The sequence below is a fragment of the Falco peregrinus genome, chromosome Z (genome assembly GCF_023634155.1).
Source record: "Falco peregrinus isolate bFalPer1 chromosome Z, bFalPer1.pri, whole genome shotgun sequence".
Classification (NCBI taxonomy): domain Eukaryota; kingdom Metazoa; phylum Chordata; class Aves; order Falconiformes; family Falconidae; genus Falco; species Falco peregrinus.
Genome location: NC_073739.1, coordinates 39,736,171 through 39,756,648, shown reverse-complemented (window position 1 = coordinate 39,756,648; position 20,478 = coordinate 39,736,171). Strand labels below are relative to the sequence as shown.

Sequence of the window (20,478 nt, the reverse complement as noted above, 5' to 3'; positions counted from 1 at the left end):
AACAGTCCCTTCTAAATTTTTACAGCTCTTTGGCTGTAATTATACTTGCTTAGTTGTATGCAATACCATGTGTATAGTATGGCTTACACATGGGAAAAATCTGACACTTTTGTTATCTGACTGTAAGTACTATAAGGCAGTTATTTGTGTTGAAGTAGATCAAAAGTTCTTTCTGAGAACAGGTGGTGTGTTATGTTCCTTACAGGTTAAGAAACACAGAAGTATTACAGAATTATAAACCTCAAACAAGATTAATTGAAACATAAGATTGTGATAAAAAGGAATCAAAAATATAATGTTGCATAAACCCCACCTTTTGAATTTTGTAGTGAGTTCAGTAATGATCCCCATTTAATAAAGTGGTATATCCAACATGTCATCAGGGTTTTTGGAGAAACACATTCTCAATGCATACATACTTCGGTCTTTGTTATTTTAAGCTACATAATAAGACTTCTAGTGTTTGGTTCTCCTGTGTTTTCTGATCGTACAATATTAAAAGCTTGTTTGAAAGACTGTAACGGTTTGAGAGGGATTTACTGGTCTTACAAGGAAGAGTGTTGCTGTAGCCAGTGGTATCTTTGAAAGCTGAGGAAACCGGGTCTGCTATGAGATCCCCATAGTCAAGTCCATGCACCCAGTGGTACTAATACATCAGCCCTTGTTTTTAAATGCAACAGTCCTAAACTTTCCCCATGATTGGTATTCCGTATATATGCTAAGAGCTAACAACTTAAAAAAATAAGATAAAAACTAAAACCTCCACCTCCATAGTTATCAGAGGTTTAAGTAAGAAAGACAAGGAGAGACCACCCTAAAACACAGAAATCAGCGCTAGACTCTTCTATACTTTTCTACTCTTTTTCTACTCTATTAATAGAGTAACACTCATGCTTTTGATTTATTTACTAACATTTTACACAGAAAATTTCCCACTGACATAGAGATATATTTCGTAGTTTCAACCTAGCAGCTAAATACACTAACAAATCATAAACAAGACACAAGCAGGAGATAACGGACATAAAATAAACTAACTGTTTTGTTAGCACTTTGACCGTGGAACTCCGATGGGTCAGTGAGTTTAATGGACAAACACCTTCCACTAGTTGGTCTTGAAGAAAGGGGAAAGGACATAATTTCTTTCCAGAGGCTACCCTAAACCACTAAACATAAGATTTTAAAGGGTCACTGCTTGACAGTTGAGGCAGGTAAAGGCTAAGAAAGTTTTTTCTTTCTTCTTGCAATATTGTGCATGGTTAAAGAAAATAATCCCCGAGAGAAAGTGATTATGAATGGTAGTAAAGTCTGTTTCCAGAATAAAATTTCCATCATTCTATCATAACCAATTCTTTGTGGAAGGTAATGTAGAGGCTGCATAAGACCCTTTTTAGGGAAACTGGGAAGAAAATTTCAAATGCTTCTAGAAGCAATAACTGTTCTTTCAATCACATTTAAATGATGATTTCTGCTTATCAGTAGCTTTCACGTTACTCCCATTTATTCACTTTCCCTCCTATATATGTTCATCCCTCTAGTTTATATTGAAGGTGTTGCTTTCTTCCTTTTAATGCTTTTGTTGCACTTTTATTATGTAAATGTTTAACTGGAAGGCCCAGTGAATGTTAGGAAACCTTTTGTTGTAAGTCCTGCCTCAGACATAAAGTTACAGCACTCACCATCCTTCTCTTAACAGTGAACTCTTGTTCAGAATTTTTTGTCAGGATTCATTATATGAGAGTGGGCATGATTGTACTAAACAACTCGCCTGGAGAAACCTGTTTTTGAACCTTTCCTTTTGAGACACTGCATAACCAAATTAACAAATCTGGTTAGCCATAGATGTTACTCATAAAATAATTCTACATCACAGCAGCAATTCTAGCCTATCCAGACAAAGACACAGATTTACCAATGTAGTTTAAAAAGAAACAATACAAAAAAGCCCATCTAGGACTGTGCAACTGAAGAGTTCCACATTTTTTTTGCCAAAACTGCCTAATGATTTTCAGTCTTAGTGAATGTCCTGTGTTGATAGACCACCTATTAGTAATACAGTGGAGATACCCTTGTTGTTATGGCATAAATTACAGAGGAGTTTTTATCTCAATTTGTATAATGCTCTCTTTGTGGACATGTAAGGTGGCATGCTTGCAAATAGCTGTATTTTTATTTCATGTACTATACGTGCATACAGACAAACACTACTATGTATTTTAAATGTTCATTATTTTAATAAGACATTATTATGAAAAGTCTTGGATATTTTGAAGTTTTTGGATGCTGCTTCAAAATGAAACCTTTCATACTTTATTTACCTAGCTGCTAAATTATCACAGGGAAAATAATCAATGTGGATTTGGTTTGGGAGCTCTAAGCAAGGAGTGAGGACTGGGTGCTAAATCAGAAGGTAAGGTCTCTGGAAAGGTTAAGTGCTAATGCATTCATCATCTTGTGTTCTGTTTACAAAACAGCAGCAAGTAGGTAAATATCACAGCTAAAACATACTTGAGAGTAATGACAGATGGTTAAATTTGGCAGTGACATGCATGCTGTTGAGTCTTTAATCTTCAGACAGAATTGAAGCCAAGTTTAGAGCAACAAATCATCCAGCAGAAACTATACTGGTAAGCCATGTTTGGTCTATTTTTGATTTTCACAAGAGGGCCTTAAAGGTGTGAGAGAACAGGAGATGCTAAGAATATTTACAGTAAAAAATGTATCACTGCATAGCAGTCTTTGGACTAACATACCTGCAGGAACTGAAGTTCGTGTTCCTGTTTTACTTGATTTAGAAGGGAATGTTCTACTCTGAATCAGAAAGAAAGACTTGAATCCATTCTCAGATATTTCAAATCATACTCTTAGCTATAATCATCTATGCACTTGAACAGACCAAATTTGGGTCGGAAATCAGACAAGAATACTTTTGATTTTATTCTCTTTGTGGAATAGCAAATATTTCCATGGGAAGCAAGTAAACAGAAATGGAGAAAACTGTAAAATGGAGTAGTTGCTTGTCTCAAAGTTGTCAGGTCTGGTTTTCCGGGGAATAACAGAAAAAATGAACATGGGGGTAGCTGGGGGATTTTCTTTGGCAATCATTTCTAGGTGAGTTTGCAGTTCTGGCTCTGACTGCATGGCTGCAGTGCATCTGCTGAATATCAGTTAATACTAGTACATTAGTGGTTGCTGTACTCAAAAACATTCAGTAGAATGTGTTCCCACATTCACAGAGAAAGTAGTGAACTGCATTTTCACATGATCCCAAAGCTTTTGTGCTGGGATGGGATAGTGAGGGTGTATCAGGATTTTTTGTCCCAGAAATTACTCATGAAACATTTCAAAGAGCTGTTAATAAAATATTTGTTCATTTATGTTCTCTCACATTTTTGATATGCCAGATATTTCAGAGGAAAAATAACTGTGCTTTTGAGACATATTTTAATAAGAAATCACAGTAATTGTTTTGGTCTCCTCCCTATCTTACAGTATAGAATTTCATTTGTGCATGCCATTAATCCAATTTCCTAAAACTCAGAGGGGAAAACCGTGAGTAATAGAGTTTTAATGATTTCTAGGTACCTAAAATAGCTTTTTCTATTATTAGATTCCTAGTGTGCTGATGTGTGAGTTTCCAAGAAGAAAATACGTATTCTCAGTTTAAATGCAGTCTACTTCTGAAAAGCTGCAGATTCATCTTTTACACTTGGCATTTATTCATTATTGAATATTACAGGTCCAACAGCTCAGTCTTGTATAGAACTGAGGAAAATTTTCTTTATATTTCCCATTTGAAGGGAAAGTATTAAAACCCTCAGTCTCAAGTTGACTCTTTTTAGGAGGATGACAGCTGCTTTAAGGCAGTGATGGCTTGCTCCTATTTGAACAGCTAGTAAGCTCCTCAAAATTTAACCATTGGCTAGTACATCACAAAAGTACAAAATTGTTCTTTTAATTGAACTAACTAGAGAGGAAACAATCTTATTTATTCATCTGCTTAAGCTATCAAAAATGGGAATATTGTACTAAAATGTAATAGAAACATACTGCTTTAAAAATTTTGACATCACTGGATCTTGCAAAGGCCAATACTTTATTAAGCTAAATTTCTTGAATGGATTTTAAATAGTGCCATTGGGTGCTGAGATCAGACTGCCGTGGAAACTATTCATTACATGAATTATTTTTGCCAAAATATTCCTATCAATTGACTTTGTCATATTGCTTTATGTAACTACATTATGTATAACAATGTTAGGACACGTTCCTACACAGAGCAGGTTGGTATTAGCAAACTGATTTATTTCTCAGTATTCATTTGGGTCTTAGTGGGAATGTTGGAGGCTGTGCACACCATTTTGGTTATGATGGAAAAGTTTTATCCAAGAAGAAGCTTTTTCTGTTTCCAAGGTGATAAAGATGTATTGTTCTACCCTCCCAAACATTTTACTTCCTTTTTGTTTCTGATGCTGGGGAAGCTTTTCCCATCCTGGAGACTGAGTGTATAATACTCTGCTTTGCCCTTGGGAGTTATCCTCTTTTCTGGGGATCTCCAGGGAGATAAGAGTCCATGTTTCAGCTTAACTGCTCACATGAAAACAGGAAGTCACATACTTTTCTATAGAATTTCTGATTACCAAAGTATCTTCAATTCAGCTCACTGCATTTTTGTTGTAATTAATTTTCTTTTTAGACTTTTCAGTAGACCCTCACCCTATATTTTTTCCCCAAAGCTATCTCTCTCTACCATTCAGTCCACAAGAACTTCATGTTTTTCCACCTCTATTTTCCTACAAGAAAACCTTCTTCCTCCCCTGGCCCTTACATTGTACTAATACTCCTCTGCGCACAGATCAAATTCCCCAAATTTATCCTTTTTATTTTTGTTTGTATTAGTGACTTGCAATTTCTCTCAGCATGTTTAAATATTTTTAATTGAACACATGAAGGTTGGTTAAAGAGTGAAATTCTACTAGCCCATGGTCAATCTGTTACAGTGCTATAGCTTTTATAAGTCTTAGTGTCAAAAAGAGGTTTTACAATTTTATTATGCAAAAGGATTTCAGGAAGTCTTCATCCCTACTTTGCTTGGATGTTTTGAGCAAAAGTAAAAAAAGAATAAATTGGTGTTTTAACTGTTACCTGTAAGCTTGAACATCAATATCTCCTTTCAGATAAATCAAAGGCAATGTCACCGATTCCACAGAGAAGACTGGAAATAGGAGACTATTTGTCTTGGCCCATAGAAAGCTGCTATCAGACCACTGCAGATCAATGCAAAAAATTGCTTTGTGTTTTACTCCAGTTTATACAAGTGGACTTGTGTTTGCATTGAATAGGATCCTTAAGTAATAAAGACTCTCTGTAACCTCATCTGTACTTTGTCTCTGACACCGTATTGAGAACACTAATGTAGGCTTTTTAAAATGGTCAAGTTGCATTACTGTTATTACTGTGCTGCACTGTCCATCCAAAATTATAGTGTTTAATTACTGGTTTAATTTTTTAAAATAATGAAATAAAAATTTAACCTGGGAATAAACGCTATGTTAGGCAACAACTATAACATTGCAGCTCCAATTTAAAAATAAAATATTCTTAATGGTGAAATTGCCAGGGAAGACATGGATTTCATTACGCTTTTACTGCCTCTCTTGGAAAACACAGAGATGTTAGTTGTTTAACTCCCTAATTTGCATTTCTTACAGAAGTGAAAATTCAATGTCATTAAGCATAGCTAACAACAGCATTATAGCAGCAGTGATCTTATTATTACTACTTTTATTTGAAAAGTTGTGCTTGAGTATTATTTGAATATATGTGTGGCAGGTATGACAGTCTAATCCTGCCCTACATTTGTGCCTATGTGAAAGGGGTGTCACCCCTTCTGTCCCCTCCTAAGCTTGCCTCAATGGTTGCATTGTATGCTTATATATAGCCTGGGGGTGGCTAGGCACCACACCTAAGAGACTGGAGAACTGCACTAAGAAGGTATAAATAAGCTCCTAAATACAGATTACATGGTAGTGAAAGTCGTTCATACTGCCTTACTGTCCCTCTCACTCCCTCCTAATCCTCCAGCTGTTACTGCAATGAACCCCAAACGTGGATGAGAATGGCTGCAATTTTACTGACAATGCTTATGACTTTTGAAGGTAATTTAGGGATTCATTGCTCCCCAAGTTTGCATTCCTTCAGCCAAGATATCTAGATTTGGGAATTTTGAATTGTGATGAATCTTGTCTTATAGTCATATATATGTGCTCCTTCTCTCACAAAAGTAGCCTAGCAGTCTTGTTTAACAGGTTTAGGGGAAAAGAAGAGTGACAATCTTACTCCTTTTTTCTGAGAAAGGAAAAGGTCTCAGTCTGTAACCTAGATTACTGTTCAGGCAACTCATATAACCTAATTCTATCCCTGTGAAGATTGTTGCTTGTAAGACTTTAAACAGTTTTTTTAGAGGAGGGAGTAATTACAGATGTGGACCTGAATGGAAACTAGGTTGAAATTAAAAATTTATAAAGGAAAAGCAAGTTGTGCTCAACTGATTTGGTTTCAGTCTTTCTTTTGAGAAGATGGTTGATCTTTAAGTAGTATGTCTTGTCTATCTGATGTTCCATAAAGTACTTGATACAATGAACTATGGAAAATGAATGTTTGATCTAATAAAATGGATTTTGATACAACATTGTGAAAATGAGCAAAAGACTTGCTAAAGCAGAGGCCACAAGGCACTCATTTGGAAAGACAAGCTATCGATCAGGAAGAAGATCACTGGTGGAGTTTCTCAAGGATCAGTTTTGAATTTATTTCTTAATTAAGAAACTTTGAGGAACTAGGCTACTGAATTTTTCTGCGGACACAGTTTGGGTGTTATTGACATTGCACAAACAGAAGGAAATATGAAAGCCTGGATGAGCAGATGGGCTTCCAAGAAAGCAGGGAGATTTAATTAATGATTACAGAGTTCAAGGTCATGTACACAGCAGCTAATAATTTGTGCAGGAAGTCATGAGCTCATTAAATACAAGTGAAGACTTGTACATGAAGAAATAAAATCCCTAATCTAACATTCACAGAAAGACAGTCTAGTGTGATACATACATAAAGTTGTGGTCATCCAAATTCAAGAAAAGTTATTTCAGATGGGAACAGACACAAAAGAAGTCTATTAGGACTATTTGAGGAGAGGAATTTTTATTTTGTGAGAGGAGATTAGAAAAACTGGCTTAGTAAAATAATTTCTGATATGTCTGCTACCTGTGAAAACATCACAGAAGTAAACATCAGGGAAGGAAAAGAGCTATTTAAAGATAAAATTGGCAAAAGAATTAATGTTTATAAAACGTCTACAAATAAATTCAGACTGGCAATCTGAAAACCATTCCAAATCATGGAAAAGATGAAACTCTCTAACTTTGTTTTTCTGTAAGTACAGTGGATGTAAAAAAGCAAACTACTTTTAATAAGGAATGAAATAAATAAAAAAATGAGATTATATGAAGTGATGGTGTAAGGATTTTATCCAGGAGGTCCCGGTGAGTGCTATGTATGTCTTATGGTCCTAGAAGAAGGGTTAATACTTGGCTACTGCTCAGCTGTCAGGTGGCATAACTTAAGCCACTGGAGAGCCTAGAGGTGAAAAAACAGCTGTAACACAGAATTGCGAGAGATTGCTCCCTGCAGGCAGATCTCAGTGAATTGTATCCCACTTAGCTATGATGTACTGAGTTTGTTATCAGAATTAAATTCAGTTGTAAGACTCGTGTTTTTTTCCAGTAATTTTCATAACGTTAGCTACAGCAATTACTGGCAATTGCCTGTAGATTCTGTAGTGCACTTCTGTCAGATTAGAAAGACATTATATATGACCAGAAAAAATGTGATGCATCTTCTGTTTACTCACTTCCTTATACCTGCAAGCTGGGACAAACTATTGTGAACATTGACATACATATTAAAAACTGTGAAAGGAGAAACAAGTTTGAAAACTCATGGTTTCAGAAGGCAAGAAATTCAGAAAGGGAAGCGATGCTTGTCTCTGTCACTCTGCCCTGAAAGGTAGTTAGATGGTTTTTTTGGTTGTTGTGTTTTTTTTTTTTTTTTTTTGTAAGCAGTTCTACTCAGTGTCTCCTAGTTATGCACCAGAGGTACATCACCGCAACAGAGTCAGAGAAGACGATGACTAGGAGGCTGGTGGTGCTAGGTGACTTGTTCTCCAGCTACTAATGGAATTAAGAAGTAGAAATTTCGGTGGCTGAAAGTTAGCATATACCTCTGTTGTGGGTTAACAATCACAGGCAGCTAAGCCTCACACAGCTTGCTCAGCCTCCCACATCTGCTTGGTCAGTCAAAAGTGAGAAAACTTGTGCATCAGGATGAAGACAGTTTAATAGGTGAAGAAAAACAAACAAGCAAACATACAAGTGATGAAAAAGTATCACTCACCACCAGCTCACCAATGCCTAGCCAGTCCCTGAGCAATAGCCACCTTGGAAAACTTCTCCCCACATTCCTTCCCCACCCCCAGATTTCACTGCTGAATGTGATGTTATATGCTGTAGTATGGCCAATGGGGGTCCAGTGTCTTGGACTTCTCCCCTCCCAGACTCTTACCCACCCCTAGCTGACTCACTGGGCCAGCAGAGTGAGAAAGAGAAAACTTTCATGCTGTGTAAGCACTGTTCAACAATAGTGAAAATGTTGGTGTGTTATCACCACTCTTTGGTCACAAATCCGAAACACAGACAGGGCTGCAATGAAGAAAATTAACTCCATTCCAGACAAGCCCAGTACAATATCCCAGCGCTAAAAGAAAAGACAAAACCTCTCGGTGTTAATAAGTAAGTAGTTCCTTTTTCACTCCAGTGGGATTTACTCTCCTTCACTGAGGGATTAATGGGATGAGGAATTTATTTGCGATTCTCTAGTGCTCCATTTTATGGCATTTCTGCTTCAGTGATTATTTTGTTGCAATGCAGTGGTTGTATATGCCACTTAGCATGTGATATAATACCTTCATTTGTCTACATCGTGATACTAAACCTGGTGAGGCTTCATCATGGATAGGCTAAACTTCTATTACTTCCATGTGCTTAAAAGTCTGGAAATAAGGCACTTCACATGTTTACACCATTAAGGTGCTTCTGCTACACTCTTGTACCAGCCCCAATGACCCTTGTGGGACACTAATGCACTGCCAAAACAATACCTGTTGTAGTCTTGCAGAAAAAATTGCTTCTGCTCTTTTAACTAAAACAGCACTTCATAGCAAATAGGAAAGACACGTTACCTTCCTAAAAGGACAGCTGAATTTTGAAATACTAGTTCAGTGTCTATTTCTGGCAGAGCTAAAACTGGGAGGAAGCTGAGTGGAAGCTCCTGTATTTTTCTCTGTTGCAACCTGTAGAAATTAATATAACAGAGTTCTTACCATATACGGCTTGTCTGCCACCTGTAAGAAAAATATGCATAGCCCAGTTGTCATTTGAAGACAATGTTGTGTCTAAGAAAGACTCTGGGGTTTATGTAAAATGTTGTGTGATTTGGTGGCTGCTAGTATTAGCCATCAAACTGCATGCCTCTCCCTTTGAAAACAGCAATTTCTCAGGGAAAAAAAATGTGCAGCTTTCAATTCCTTATGTTTCTTCTCTGTCGTTGCCTGTGGAAGCACCATCTGGCCTCTGGTAAGGTTTTCCACACATTGCAGAAGGTGATCAGCTCTAAAATAACTTTTGCTTTAGAGAGAGTTTAAGTAAGCATTAGTACCATAAGGATAAGCTCACTATTATGACAGTTTTGAGCGCTTGAGATGTACCGTAGGGAGATTCTTTCCAGTGTCATCCAAATCTCATGAAACACCAGATTATTTTTAAAAATTTGTTTATAAATAGAAGACTGACATAATATGAAATTGTGACTCTTGTGTACGTCTTGTACTAGTTTGCCAACAGAAGATGTTATCTCCTGATTTCAACTGGTGAATTGCATGTAAGTTTCTTACTGCTGCTTTTGCTTGTGAATGCTGTACTTTGTCACTAGTTAGAGGCGATATCACAGGAATACCACTGAAGAGGGGAATATTGCAAATGATACAAAGCTAAGTGGCACAGTTGATATGCCAAGGGACTTTGGCTTGAGGAGTAGGTTCATGTGAACCTCTTGAGGTTCACCAAGGCTAAACGCAAGATCCTGCACCTGGGCTGAGGCAATTTCCAATACCAATACAGGCTGGGCAATGAAAGGATTGAGATCAGCCCCAAAAGGAAGGACTTGGGGATACTGGTGGATGAGAAATTGCACATGAATTGGCACTGTGTGCTTGCAGCCCTGAAAACCAACTATGTCCTTGGTTGCATTAAAAGAAGCATGGTCAGCAGATCAAAGAAAGTGATTTTTCCCTTATACTGCACATTTGTGAGACCCAATTTGGAGTGCTGCATCCAGTTCTGGAGTTCCCAGTGCAAGAAAGACATGACCTGTTAGAGTGGGACCAGAGGAGGGACATGAAAATGGTCAGGGGGCTGGAGCACCTCTCCTGTGAAGAAAGACTGAGAAAGTTGGGTTTTTTCAGCCTGGAGAAGGCTCCATGGAGACCTTATTGCAGCTTTTCAATATATAAAGCAGGCTTATGAGAAAGATGGAGAAAGACTTTTTACCTGGGCCTGTAGTTACAGGACAAGGGAGAATGGTTTTAAGCTGAAAGAGGGCAGATTTAGATTGGCTGTGAGAAAGAATTTTTTTACAATGAGGGTGGTGAGACACTGGGATAGGTTTCCTAGAGAAGATGTGGATGCCTCATCATGGGAGAAGTGTTCAAAGTCAGTTTGGACTGGACTTTGGACTAGAAGGTCTTTGAAGGTCCCCTCCAACTGAAACCATTTAATGATTCTGTGATTCTATGATCATTTGTGTAATCAATAACACAGCTGTCTGTTGAATGTTCTCATTTTGTTATGTATGTATTTAAGGATCCTGTTGCTAACACATCAGCTATTTGATACATTCAACTTCTTTACTTCCTTCCCTTTTGACTATGTCACGGTATAATTTGCATTTTTTCAGTATAATACATTTTGCTTTTTAATGATGTTTCTAAACCTGTTTTTACTGGAGAATATGTAATGCTATTAATTAAAGAAACAGAAAGTACATGTGACTAAATGTAGCCTAGAATATTGTAATGGTCTGAATTAAGCTGACAAGGATGATAAATTGCAATGAAGAAAACAGTGAAACAAACACACTTGTCCATTATCTTTTATAATCAAAAGTATGAAATGCTGGATAAAAAATACAGAATTCTTGATGTAGTAATTTTAGTAGGATTGATTGTTCCCAATTAAGGGGTTCCATAAAAAATAGTAAGATACTTTTCAGTTAGCAGGCAAGTTTTCTAAAGTGGCCAAACCAAGAGCCAGCTTCTGTAGTTTCAGATAAGATCAGTAAGTACCTCATCCCTGGTAGAATCAAGATCTTTGCAAGTCTTTGCCGCTTCCTTTCAAATTCTCACCCAAATCCTTGCTGATTAAGGGAAGTCCGCATGAATGCAACACAACATTGTTGCCTGCCCCCCACCCACCCATTAGTGACCGCTGCTGAAAATATTTATTAATCTTTTATTCATCAGCACTTTTTTTTTAAGGAGCTTTTTCTTTGGTAAACTGGCTATGCCTTTTATTTTTACTTTACCTCTGTCTCTTTTGATTTTAATTATCTTTCTCTCACAGGCTGCTTAAAAAACCTCAAAGTGCTCAATGTCAGTTTCAATAATTTGAAGTCGGTCCCTCCAGAACTGGGTGACTGTGAAAACTTGGAAAAACTGGATTTGTCTGGAAATATGGAAATAGCAGAGCTCCCATTTGAAGTAAGAAAATAAACTATGTTTCTTCCACCTTTTATATTAGGCTTATAAGTACTTTATTACAGTCTTAAAATGTTTTCTTAACAGATAAAATCACATTCCTTGCAGTTTTTAGCAGTAATGTTTAAATAGTAGTATCAGTGAAAATACCTTAGCAGCAGTTAAGTGGGACCAAGCTTCTTTGTTTTGATTTTCAAATGACTAAATTTTGCTTGTATTTATTCTGATATATGAAGGAGGACATGGTCCCAAAGGGGATTTGGCCAGCGGTGATGAGGAGCAGGTTGTGAATAGCTGTTTTCTGTGAAAGTGAACTGCATTTTGACAGCTAAATTCACATACCAACCTTCATTTGTTCCCAGTACTGGTTTTCCTTTAAAAAGAGTATGGAGAGTTCTATAAACAACACTGCATGTTGATATGAGAATAAATATGTCTGAAAGGGATATTACGTGTGAGGCATGGTATGAATATATAACAAAGACTGAGAAAAGGACTCCCAGGCATGCACCAACATTGTTTCTTGTGTTAGATGCATAACTGCCCTCTGCCACTGCTGCTCTGCTACTTATTGTTCACAGAGAAATGAAACCATTGGCTGGTACCTAACCGCAGTTTCAGATGTCATCTCTATTTCTCAGATTCTTAATGTCCTAATTCCTGGGGCTTGAGTGGGGGGAGATTTAGGGAGAAGTGTCAGGCTTTTTGGTGAATCCTACTTTTTCTCCAAACGTCTGTTACTGGTGATTTACAGGCAATGTTGGAGTGGACTAAGCTTATGTGAGATCTGGTTTGGCCATGTTTATGTTCTGTTCTGAGGAAATGCAAATGGTAATTAACTTTTCCCTCTGACTTTTCACTGTAAGTTAATGTGAAAAGAATAGTTAAAAAATGATGTGAAGGAAACAGAAATAAAGGGCAAACAGCTTCACATCATAAGTGGACACGGCATAGAAATGCTAGCTAGCAACAGCGCAAACAGTGCAGGTCTCCTTTCTCCTTTCTCTCCTCCTCCTTCAGGTAGCAAAGATAGGGGACCAACCAGGTAAAACTTAAGTGGTAAAAAGGAGCCATAATGGAATCAGAAAAACATATCCTGAACAGGCAGAGGAATTAAATATAAGCATCTAGGAAAAGTGAGTATATTCAAACCTGTGGACTAGAATGGTGAATTTAGCCCCAATCACTACTGTGTTAAAATCAGTGAGTATTTTTCTGGTTGCTTCTAAAGGCCTTGTAGTGCAAAGGCTTACTTATGTCTATGCACATAAACCTGACTGTGCTTGCAAGTCTTTCAAGGGCTGAGTCCTAAGAGACCAGCGTCTCTCTTGGAAAGGTCAAAAACATTGCTCCCTTCTGGCAGTCTCCAATGCAATGGGATTGAACGCCACTAGAACTGAGTGTAGGCAACTGGGTAAGGGTTCACTTACAATCTATGCAAAAATTTTGGAGCTGTGCAAATAACTATATAACAGCAAAAACTGGAAACAATATAATGCCTGCATGGTCTAAAAGGTCAAGAAGAAAAATAGTAGTGTTGTCCATTGTGTTTCTACATTTGTCTGAAGGCCAGCACTTAATATATACTTGCAGTGACCCCTGGGAAGTACACTACACAAACTCTTCTGATTTAGTTTATAAAATTAGTTTCCCGTTAACATTTACAAGGCAGCTTTGGAAGCCAAACAGACAATTAGAGGAACACTTTTGTTACATGATTTATAATGCTGCAAAGTGTTTGGCCTTTGGTGTACCCAATATGGCTGATGTTATTCATAGCAATTGCATCAGTGTCCTTGATAATGTAATAGGTGTCTGATGTTTGATTCTCAGATGGGCCACAAGTGTTAGTCGCTGGCAGGTAACTATTTAATTAATTAAAATATTTAATTGATCTTAACAGTCTAAAAAGGGAAAACAGAAAGACACTATAAATGTTGTGATGGGCTAACCTTGGCTACTAGCCAAACACCCACCCAGCTGCTCGCTCACTCCCTCTCCCTCCTCAGCACAACATTGGGAGAAAATGGCATAAGAAAGCTCATGGGCTGAGATAAAAGGCAGGGAGATTGTTTACTGTTTATTATTGTGAGCAAAAAAGACTGTACTTGGGGAAGATTAATATTTGCCAATATATATTTGGATACTGAGAAACAAAGACATTAAATGGCATCTTTCCTCACCCTTCTCCCAAGGTCGACTCCACCTCTTCACTCCAGATTCCTCTCCCAGCCCTGAGTGGTGTAGGGAGGTGAGGAGAGTTATAGTCACTACACAGTGGTTTCTGGCTGCTTCTCCTTCCTCCTCACACTTTTCCTCTCCTCCAGTATGGGGTCTCCATGGGCTTCACTTTCTTCAGATACATTTGCAGCAGCATGGGTCTTATGTGAGCTGTGGTGTGGAGGTCTGCTTCACCATGGAGGACCTCCTTCTGCTCCTGCTCTGACCATGGTGTTCCCTCTGCTGTTTTTTACTCTTTTTGTTCTGCGACACCCCCCCCCACCCCGCCCCCCCCACCCCACCCCCAGTGTTTTTTCCTCTTTCTTAGATAAGTTTTTAGAGTGGCATCACACACTTGGCTGAGGAACTCGGCTGTGTCCTATGATGGGTCCTTTGGTGCTGGCTGGAACTGTCTGTGTCCAGCTTGGGGCAGTCCCTGATCTCTTCCCACAGAGGACACCCTGCAGCCCCTATGCTGCCAGCATCTTGCCGTGGACACCCAATATAAAAATTTATGACCCCATGTTCAACAGGTTAGATCAATTATTACCCAATACAATTGTTCCTAATGTCTATTAATCCAGTGAAATGCTTATAAGAGTTGGTCACCATTCTCTTTTGTGGTGTGAGCACTGGCACCTAAAGAGTATAAATGAGCAAGTACATGCAAGCTTTGCTTTAGTAGGTGAATGTGTTACATTTACAACATTAGGAAAAAAAAGGAGAAAACTTGGGAACCGATACACAAAATAAGGTAGAGAATTGCTAAAACTGTTTCCTGTTCATCATCTTCTAGAAGTCCAATTTTTATTTGACTTTCGAATGCTTAAAAGTTTCTTCAGGGAAGGTTAAAGAAATGCAAGAGGACAGCAACAATATTCTTCGATGCAAAACTTCAAAAGAAATAAGAGCAAACTTCTGCCCAGCAGAAATGATCAAAGTCTAATTTTACCTTGGTTTTGTACATAGAATAATGTCCAGAGAGACACTGATAACATATGTGAAAATGGATTCAAAGAGATTGATAACATTCCTGTAATTCAGTCAAAAATTTTTGACAGACCCATGAAGTTTTATGAGATCATCAGAATGCTGAGGCTGAATTACATCTTCAGCAATAAGTTTCCCTGTACCCTTTCTATCCATTTTCTTTATGACAGGTGCAAAAAATAGAGAAGTCTTGAAGTTTTTAGTTTATTTGGTTGTTTTGTTTTTTGCTTTCTTAGGAAAAGTGTTTAGGTTTTGTTGTGGTTTTTTTTTTTTTTAATAGACAAAAAATATTACATGATGAGCTAATTTAAGGGGAAAAATATTTTAATGCGATGGATCATATAACGCATGACTATAGTTGCTACCCAGAAGTGGTAGAAGGTGAGAATAGCTTATTACACAAAAACATACAGTGTCACCAAATACCTATTTTGAATTGAAGTTCCTAATTTGTGAAGACAGCTACCATATATTTGTATAATTTTTTTGCTGGCATATCAGCTGTTTCTGTGCCTGAATTTGTCAGTCAGCCACATAAGAAATTCGTAGACTCTTATGAAGTCTGTTAAGTCTGTTATTTGTTTTGTAAACAGGGAAACTTCAGGAAAGACAAAATGCTAAACACCTTATATCATACAACTTTTCAGGTAAACTACAGTTGTTAAGGAGGTTTCCAGCATGAATACTGACTGTACTTCTTGCCTTTTTAATCTATCACTTTCATTTTCAATGCAGCTGTTTTAAGCTTAAGTATGTAATGATTGAGATGCTCTAGCACAACTGAAATCTTGTGGATCTTTATTCTCTGTTAATAGATTCAATAGCTGGTAGTGGTACCTCCACATTTTTCAGTATGTGGGGACCCTCCCACCCCACCCCAAACCATAGCATTCTGTTGGCCTAATGCATCCTGTTTCAGGGAGTGGCTATATCAGCCTACTTACTAGGAACATTTATGTCCAATACCTGGACTTCTGTCAGAATTTCTATTTGAGTGTGCTTTGGAGTAATGCCTTGAGAGACATGCCTTATGCCATAGCATCAGGAGGCAAATGCACTGCTCACTTGTCTGTTCATTTCTTATAGAAATCTCTTTCCCTGTTTTTAAAGGCCACTTCCAGCACTCTGTAAGTATTCTCACTGAATCTTAAAATGAGGTAATCTGGTGCTCCATTAAAAAATATTGAATGTGTATGCTCTCATCTTTTATTTTCTTAGGGTTTTATACCATTCCATACTATGACTAAGGAAGAACTAGCTGGTTTAAAGTCTACTATTCCATTTTTTTTTTCTCTCTTCTACTGTTGGATGTAAAAATTTTTAAATTTTATAAAGTTTTACTTAAGTTCAATATTAGATTAATATTAATTGCAAAGTAAGTACTTTAGCAGAAAAGGTTTATGTATCTGCAGCTGAATTCAAATCTCTTTTGGCTACATTTGTAAATTATGAATGCCTTTCTCTGAACATGGATGAAAATATAAATTTAAATCAAATGTAAATTTTAGAAAAGGCAATATGTGACATTGCATTTATGTAGCCAATTTATAACAGATATTTCTACGCTTCAGTAACCAGGCTCAGCAGAGGAAGGTGCACTATGAAGTTTAGGGCACAATCTTCCCTGAGATAGCACATAGCTGATAAGACTCCTCTGTAGAGTTGAATTTGTTCCTCTAGCTAAGATCCTTAGGAGATGCATGCCCTCTATGTTATTCAGTCCCTCCCCTAGCATAGTAGGGTTACACTGGGTACCATACTCTGTAGGTGCAGAAGGAAGGGGAGGGGTAGATGGATTTGCTTCTAAATTTTTTTGTACCTTGTGTGTGTGAGTTTAAGGATTAGTATGATGCTAGTATTTGTATTTTAACTGTTGCATAGAGTTCCTATTGCTATTTTCATACACATGCAACTAATTTGCTTTTCTAGGAATAAAAGTGGTATTATAAATAACTTGTTTTCTGATATAGGTTTCTAGAAAAACTGCTTTGACCTTATTTTGAGGTGTGCTTCCTTCAGAAAGTATTGCTGTCTACAGTTGCATACTGAATCACCCAATTAACATTACCTGTGCACGGCAGAATACCTGCTTTGTGCTGATACTTCAAAGAGACAGCTTTGCTCTGTTGAAGGGCTAGTTCTTCCATACTGTAAAATGCTAATAATGTTACATTAGCCAAACGTATCTATATATCTGTGACCCGAAGAAACTTTAGGGAGACAGAGAGGGAAGATAAAGAAATTCTTATTTCCTCCATCTTCACTATCTGGTGTGGCATATGCTGTCAGTCACAGGACAGGCAAGACAATCCATGCTACCAACAGCAAGACAGAAATGCTTACAGGTAGATGTTCTGATATTGAAAATAAATTGAAAAGGGGCTTTGCAAAGTTATTCTGCTTTGAACAGTGTTCCATACCACGTCTGAGCAGTCCCAGCAAGCAATCTGAAATGTTTTTTGTATTCTCTGTGAGGTCTGGGTAGTACAAAGTGAAGGAATGAGACAGAGACTGTTACAGCATATGAATACTTTGTCAAAGAAGGAGCATATGTATGTAAGCCTGCTTTTCCATGTCAATCCTGTATAAACTGATCTTTGAAGTTCAGAGAAATGGCAAGGTTATGCTTTCTGGCTGTTTTAGCACACTGTGTTTTCAACAGATCAAATAAAATCTTGTATTTGTGATGCATAGAAGGTTTCAGCTAAGTCCTGATATAAGCAAGTACAGACTTTGGGAACTTTCAAAATCATAGAATCATAAAATACATTAGATTGGAAGGAATCATTAGAGGTCAGCTAGTCCAACACCCCTGCAACAAGCAGGGACATCTTCACCTATATCATGTTGAATGCTTCCAGGGATGGGGCTGTCTGGGCAACCTGTTCCAGTGTTTCGCCACCCACATCATAAGAAATTTCTTCCTTATATCTAGTCTGAGCCTACCTCTTTCAGTTGAAAATCATTATGCTTTGTCCTGTCGCTACAGACCCTACTAAAAAGTCTGTCCCCATCTTTCTTAGAAGCTTCCTTTAAGAACTGAAATTTAAGAACTGAGATTTAGCAGCTGGAAAGTTTTCAGGCTTTTTTGGTCTGATTCTGTTTTTCTGACCAGTCCTACTTAGCAAAGGAAAACATTTAGCAGGAAGAGCAGAGGCAGAAGTACTATGCAAGTGTGGGCACACTTCAAATACGTCCCCACTGGGCATTTCTATGTAATATGTCTTCATGATCTGTGACTTACACTTCCCAAAGTCATACCCTGGTTATGCAGGCAGGACACCAGCAGTCTCAATAGAAATGTAAAAAGACAGGTTGTTTTACCAGCCCGTTATTCTTTAAAGCTGTAAACTTCCAAACCTGTTTCTTTCCCTTGCCATTTTTTTTTAAATGTATGTAACAATTATAAAAATGAAAAATATACACATAAGGAGGTACAGGACATTAATTTCCCAGGGATTTCACTATTGAGTCTGGCACCAGACAAGCTCATCCTTAGCTCCTGCCTCTCATTCAATGGGATTATAAAGAACCTGCAAAATTTTCACATTTGTAGAAATTTTAGATATTTACAAAGGAGTCATGCATTTTATGTATTAAAACCCGAATTTTATTTGTGTAGGATTTTCAGGACCACAAAGCAGAGAAGAGTGGTATAATAAAGGGCTTAACTTGCTACTGTGAAGCCAACAGCATTAAGCCAACCTCTGGTGAAATTTTTCTTTTTAAATCACTGGCAAAATTGCAGCTGATTTTAATCAGACCACCATTTCTGTGCATACATTTTGCAGTCTCAGAATTGTTTTTCCAGTTGTTGGCTTGCATTTCTGTTAGACAGGATTTCACCTTGCCTTTCTTTGCTCATTGCTTGCATTCTCTTCAGATTTGTTCAGTGCTCCTGACGAGTTGCTTTCCGATACAGTTGGCCAAAGTGCTGTCAATCCATGCAAAGCAACAGCTGTTTTACGGAACTGGTATAAGATGTAATATCAAATGCTAGCAGGAGGGGTGTGAAACCCAAAAGAGCAGGTGCAAAGGTGTTAGGTGTCAGAGGAGATTCATGGACACCTTACTGCTGCAGGAGCTCTCACAAATGTTTTAATAGACAAGGGGCTAAAGAAGGGCATGGATCTATGTTAGGAAACAGGATTATGCACTTAGGCACAGGAAAGTGTGTCAGTTGATCCTGTTCTTGACACTGTGCTTCCAAAGTCTACCAATTAATATAGCATCACTCAAAACCACTCCACTATCAGAACAAGTCAGTAGCTAATAATAACATCCCACTTCATTGGAGAACCGACCCATGCCTACCTCCATGCTGTGGTGCCAGCGACCTCTCCTTTACCTTTCATATGAGTTCAATAAAAGTAACATCACCTTTCACAGTCTGAATTTTTTGTATAGTAGGGAATGACAGAGAAGTAGTTTTACAGTGTAAGGGAAGACTTAACAATGGGCAAAAGGGCACAATGTGAACACCACAACATGGCTATGTTGTTAGAAAAAGCATGAATCTAACTGTAAAAGAATTCAATGGTAGGAAAGAGTATTTGGTACTGTTCCAGTCCTGCTTTCTCTGAAAACAGTTCAAAATCTCATGAAGTCCAATAGCAAAATAGTTTTTTGAAATCCTGGTTATATAACCTCTGTTCACCAGTTACATAATGAGACAGATTTTATATAACTACTTAATAAGAGAACAAATACATAACACTATCTCATTTGCATATTTTAACTTAAAGAAAAATATCTCTGGTGCCCACATACATGGATTGATGAGACTGAGAAGGGACTTGTAGGTGAAGGGAGAGAAAAATATGCTATTTTTTATTCCATAAAGTGCAACTAATGAGAGGTATGATTTATTCTGTAAGAAGAATAAAGTTGGAGAATCAAACTGAAGTTAAGGCATTTAATTTATTGCTGAATACATTCTTATCAGTTGTTAACTAATTATAGGTAGTTACATCATTGATCAAATTCTCACAGCTGTAAACAACACTTGGTAAGGCTGACTGTGATTTTTATTAACCATCATTGATCAGTGGCAAAGGCATAAAGACAAGAGTCAGCCCTATCAGCTAAAAGCAGATTTAATTGATTTTTTTTGTCCCATTTAGAGCTCAGTCAGTTAAGCTCTCTCCTTGACTAGTGCTGGGCAAAAGAGTGTAGATTAGACCCAACATGAAATGGAAATGATGCTGAATACACAAGGGAATCCAGTAGAGGATACGGCACAGTGGTTCCTGCTTTTCTTACTGAAGAGACAACCGGCTCACAAACCTGGGCCTCTGTCATGCTTCTGAACTGCAGTGTAAAGCACAATGAGTTTCAGGTTAAGAAACTAATGGCTGGGAAAGTCAGAACAAATATAGAAAAAGAGATGACTCTTCACCACC

General features: G+C 37.7%; 1 protein-coding gene across 1 annotated transcript in view; it reads left to right on the top strand.

The window, feature by feature from the left end:
• The window catches only part of LRRC2 (leucine rich repeat containing 2), a 52,210-nt gene that overhangs the window by 17,736 nt on the left and 13,996 nt on the right, over positions 1–20,478 (top strand). The window contains exon 4 of the mRNA XM_005240692.1: positions 11,733–11,869. Within this exon, the coding sequence (XP_005240749.1) occupies positions 11,733–11,869 (137 nt within the window). The remainder of the gene's footprint in view (positions 1–11,732; positions 11,870–20,478) is intronic.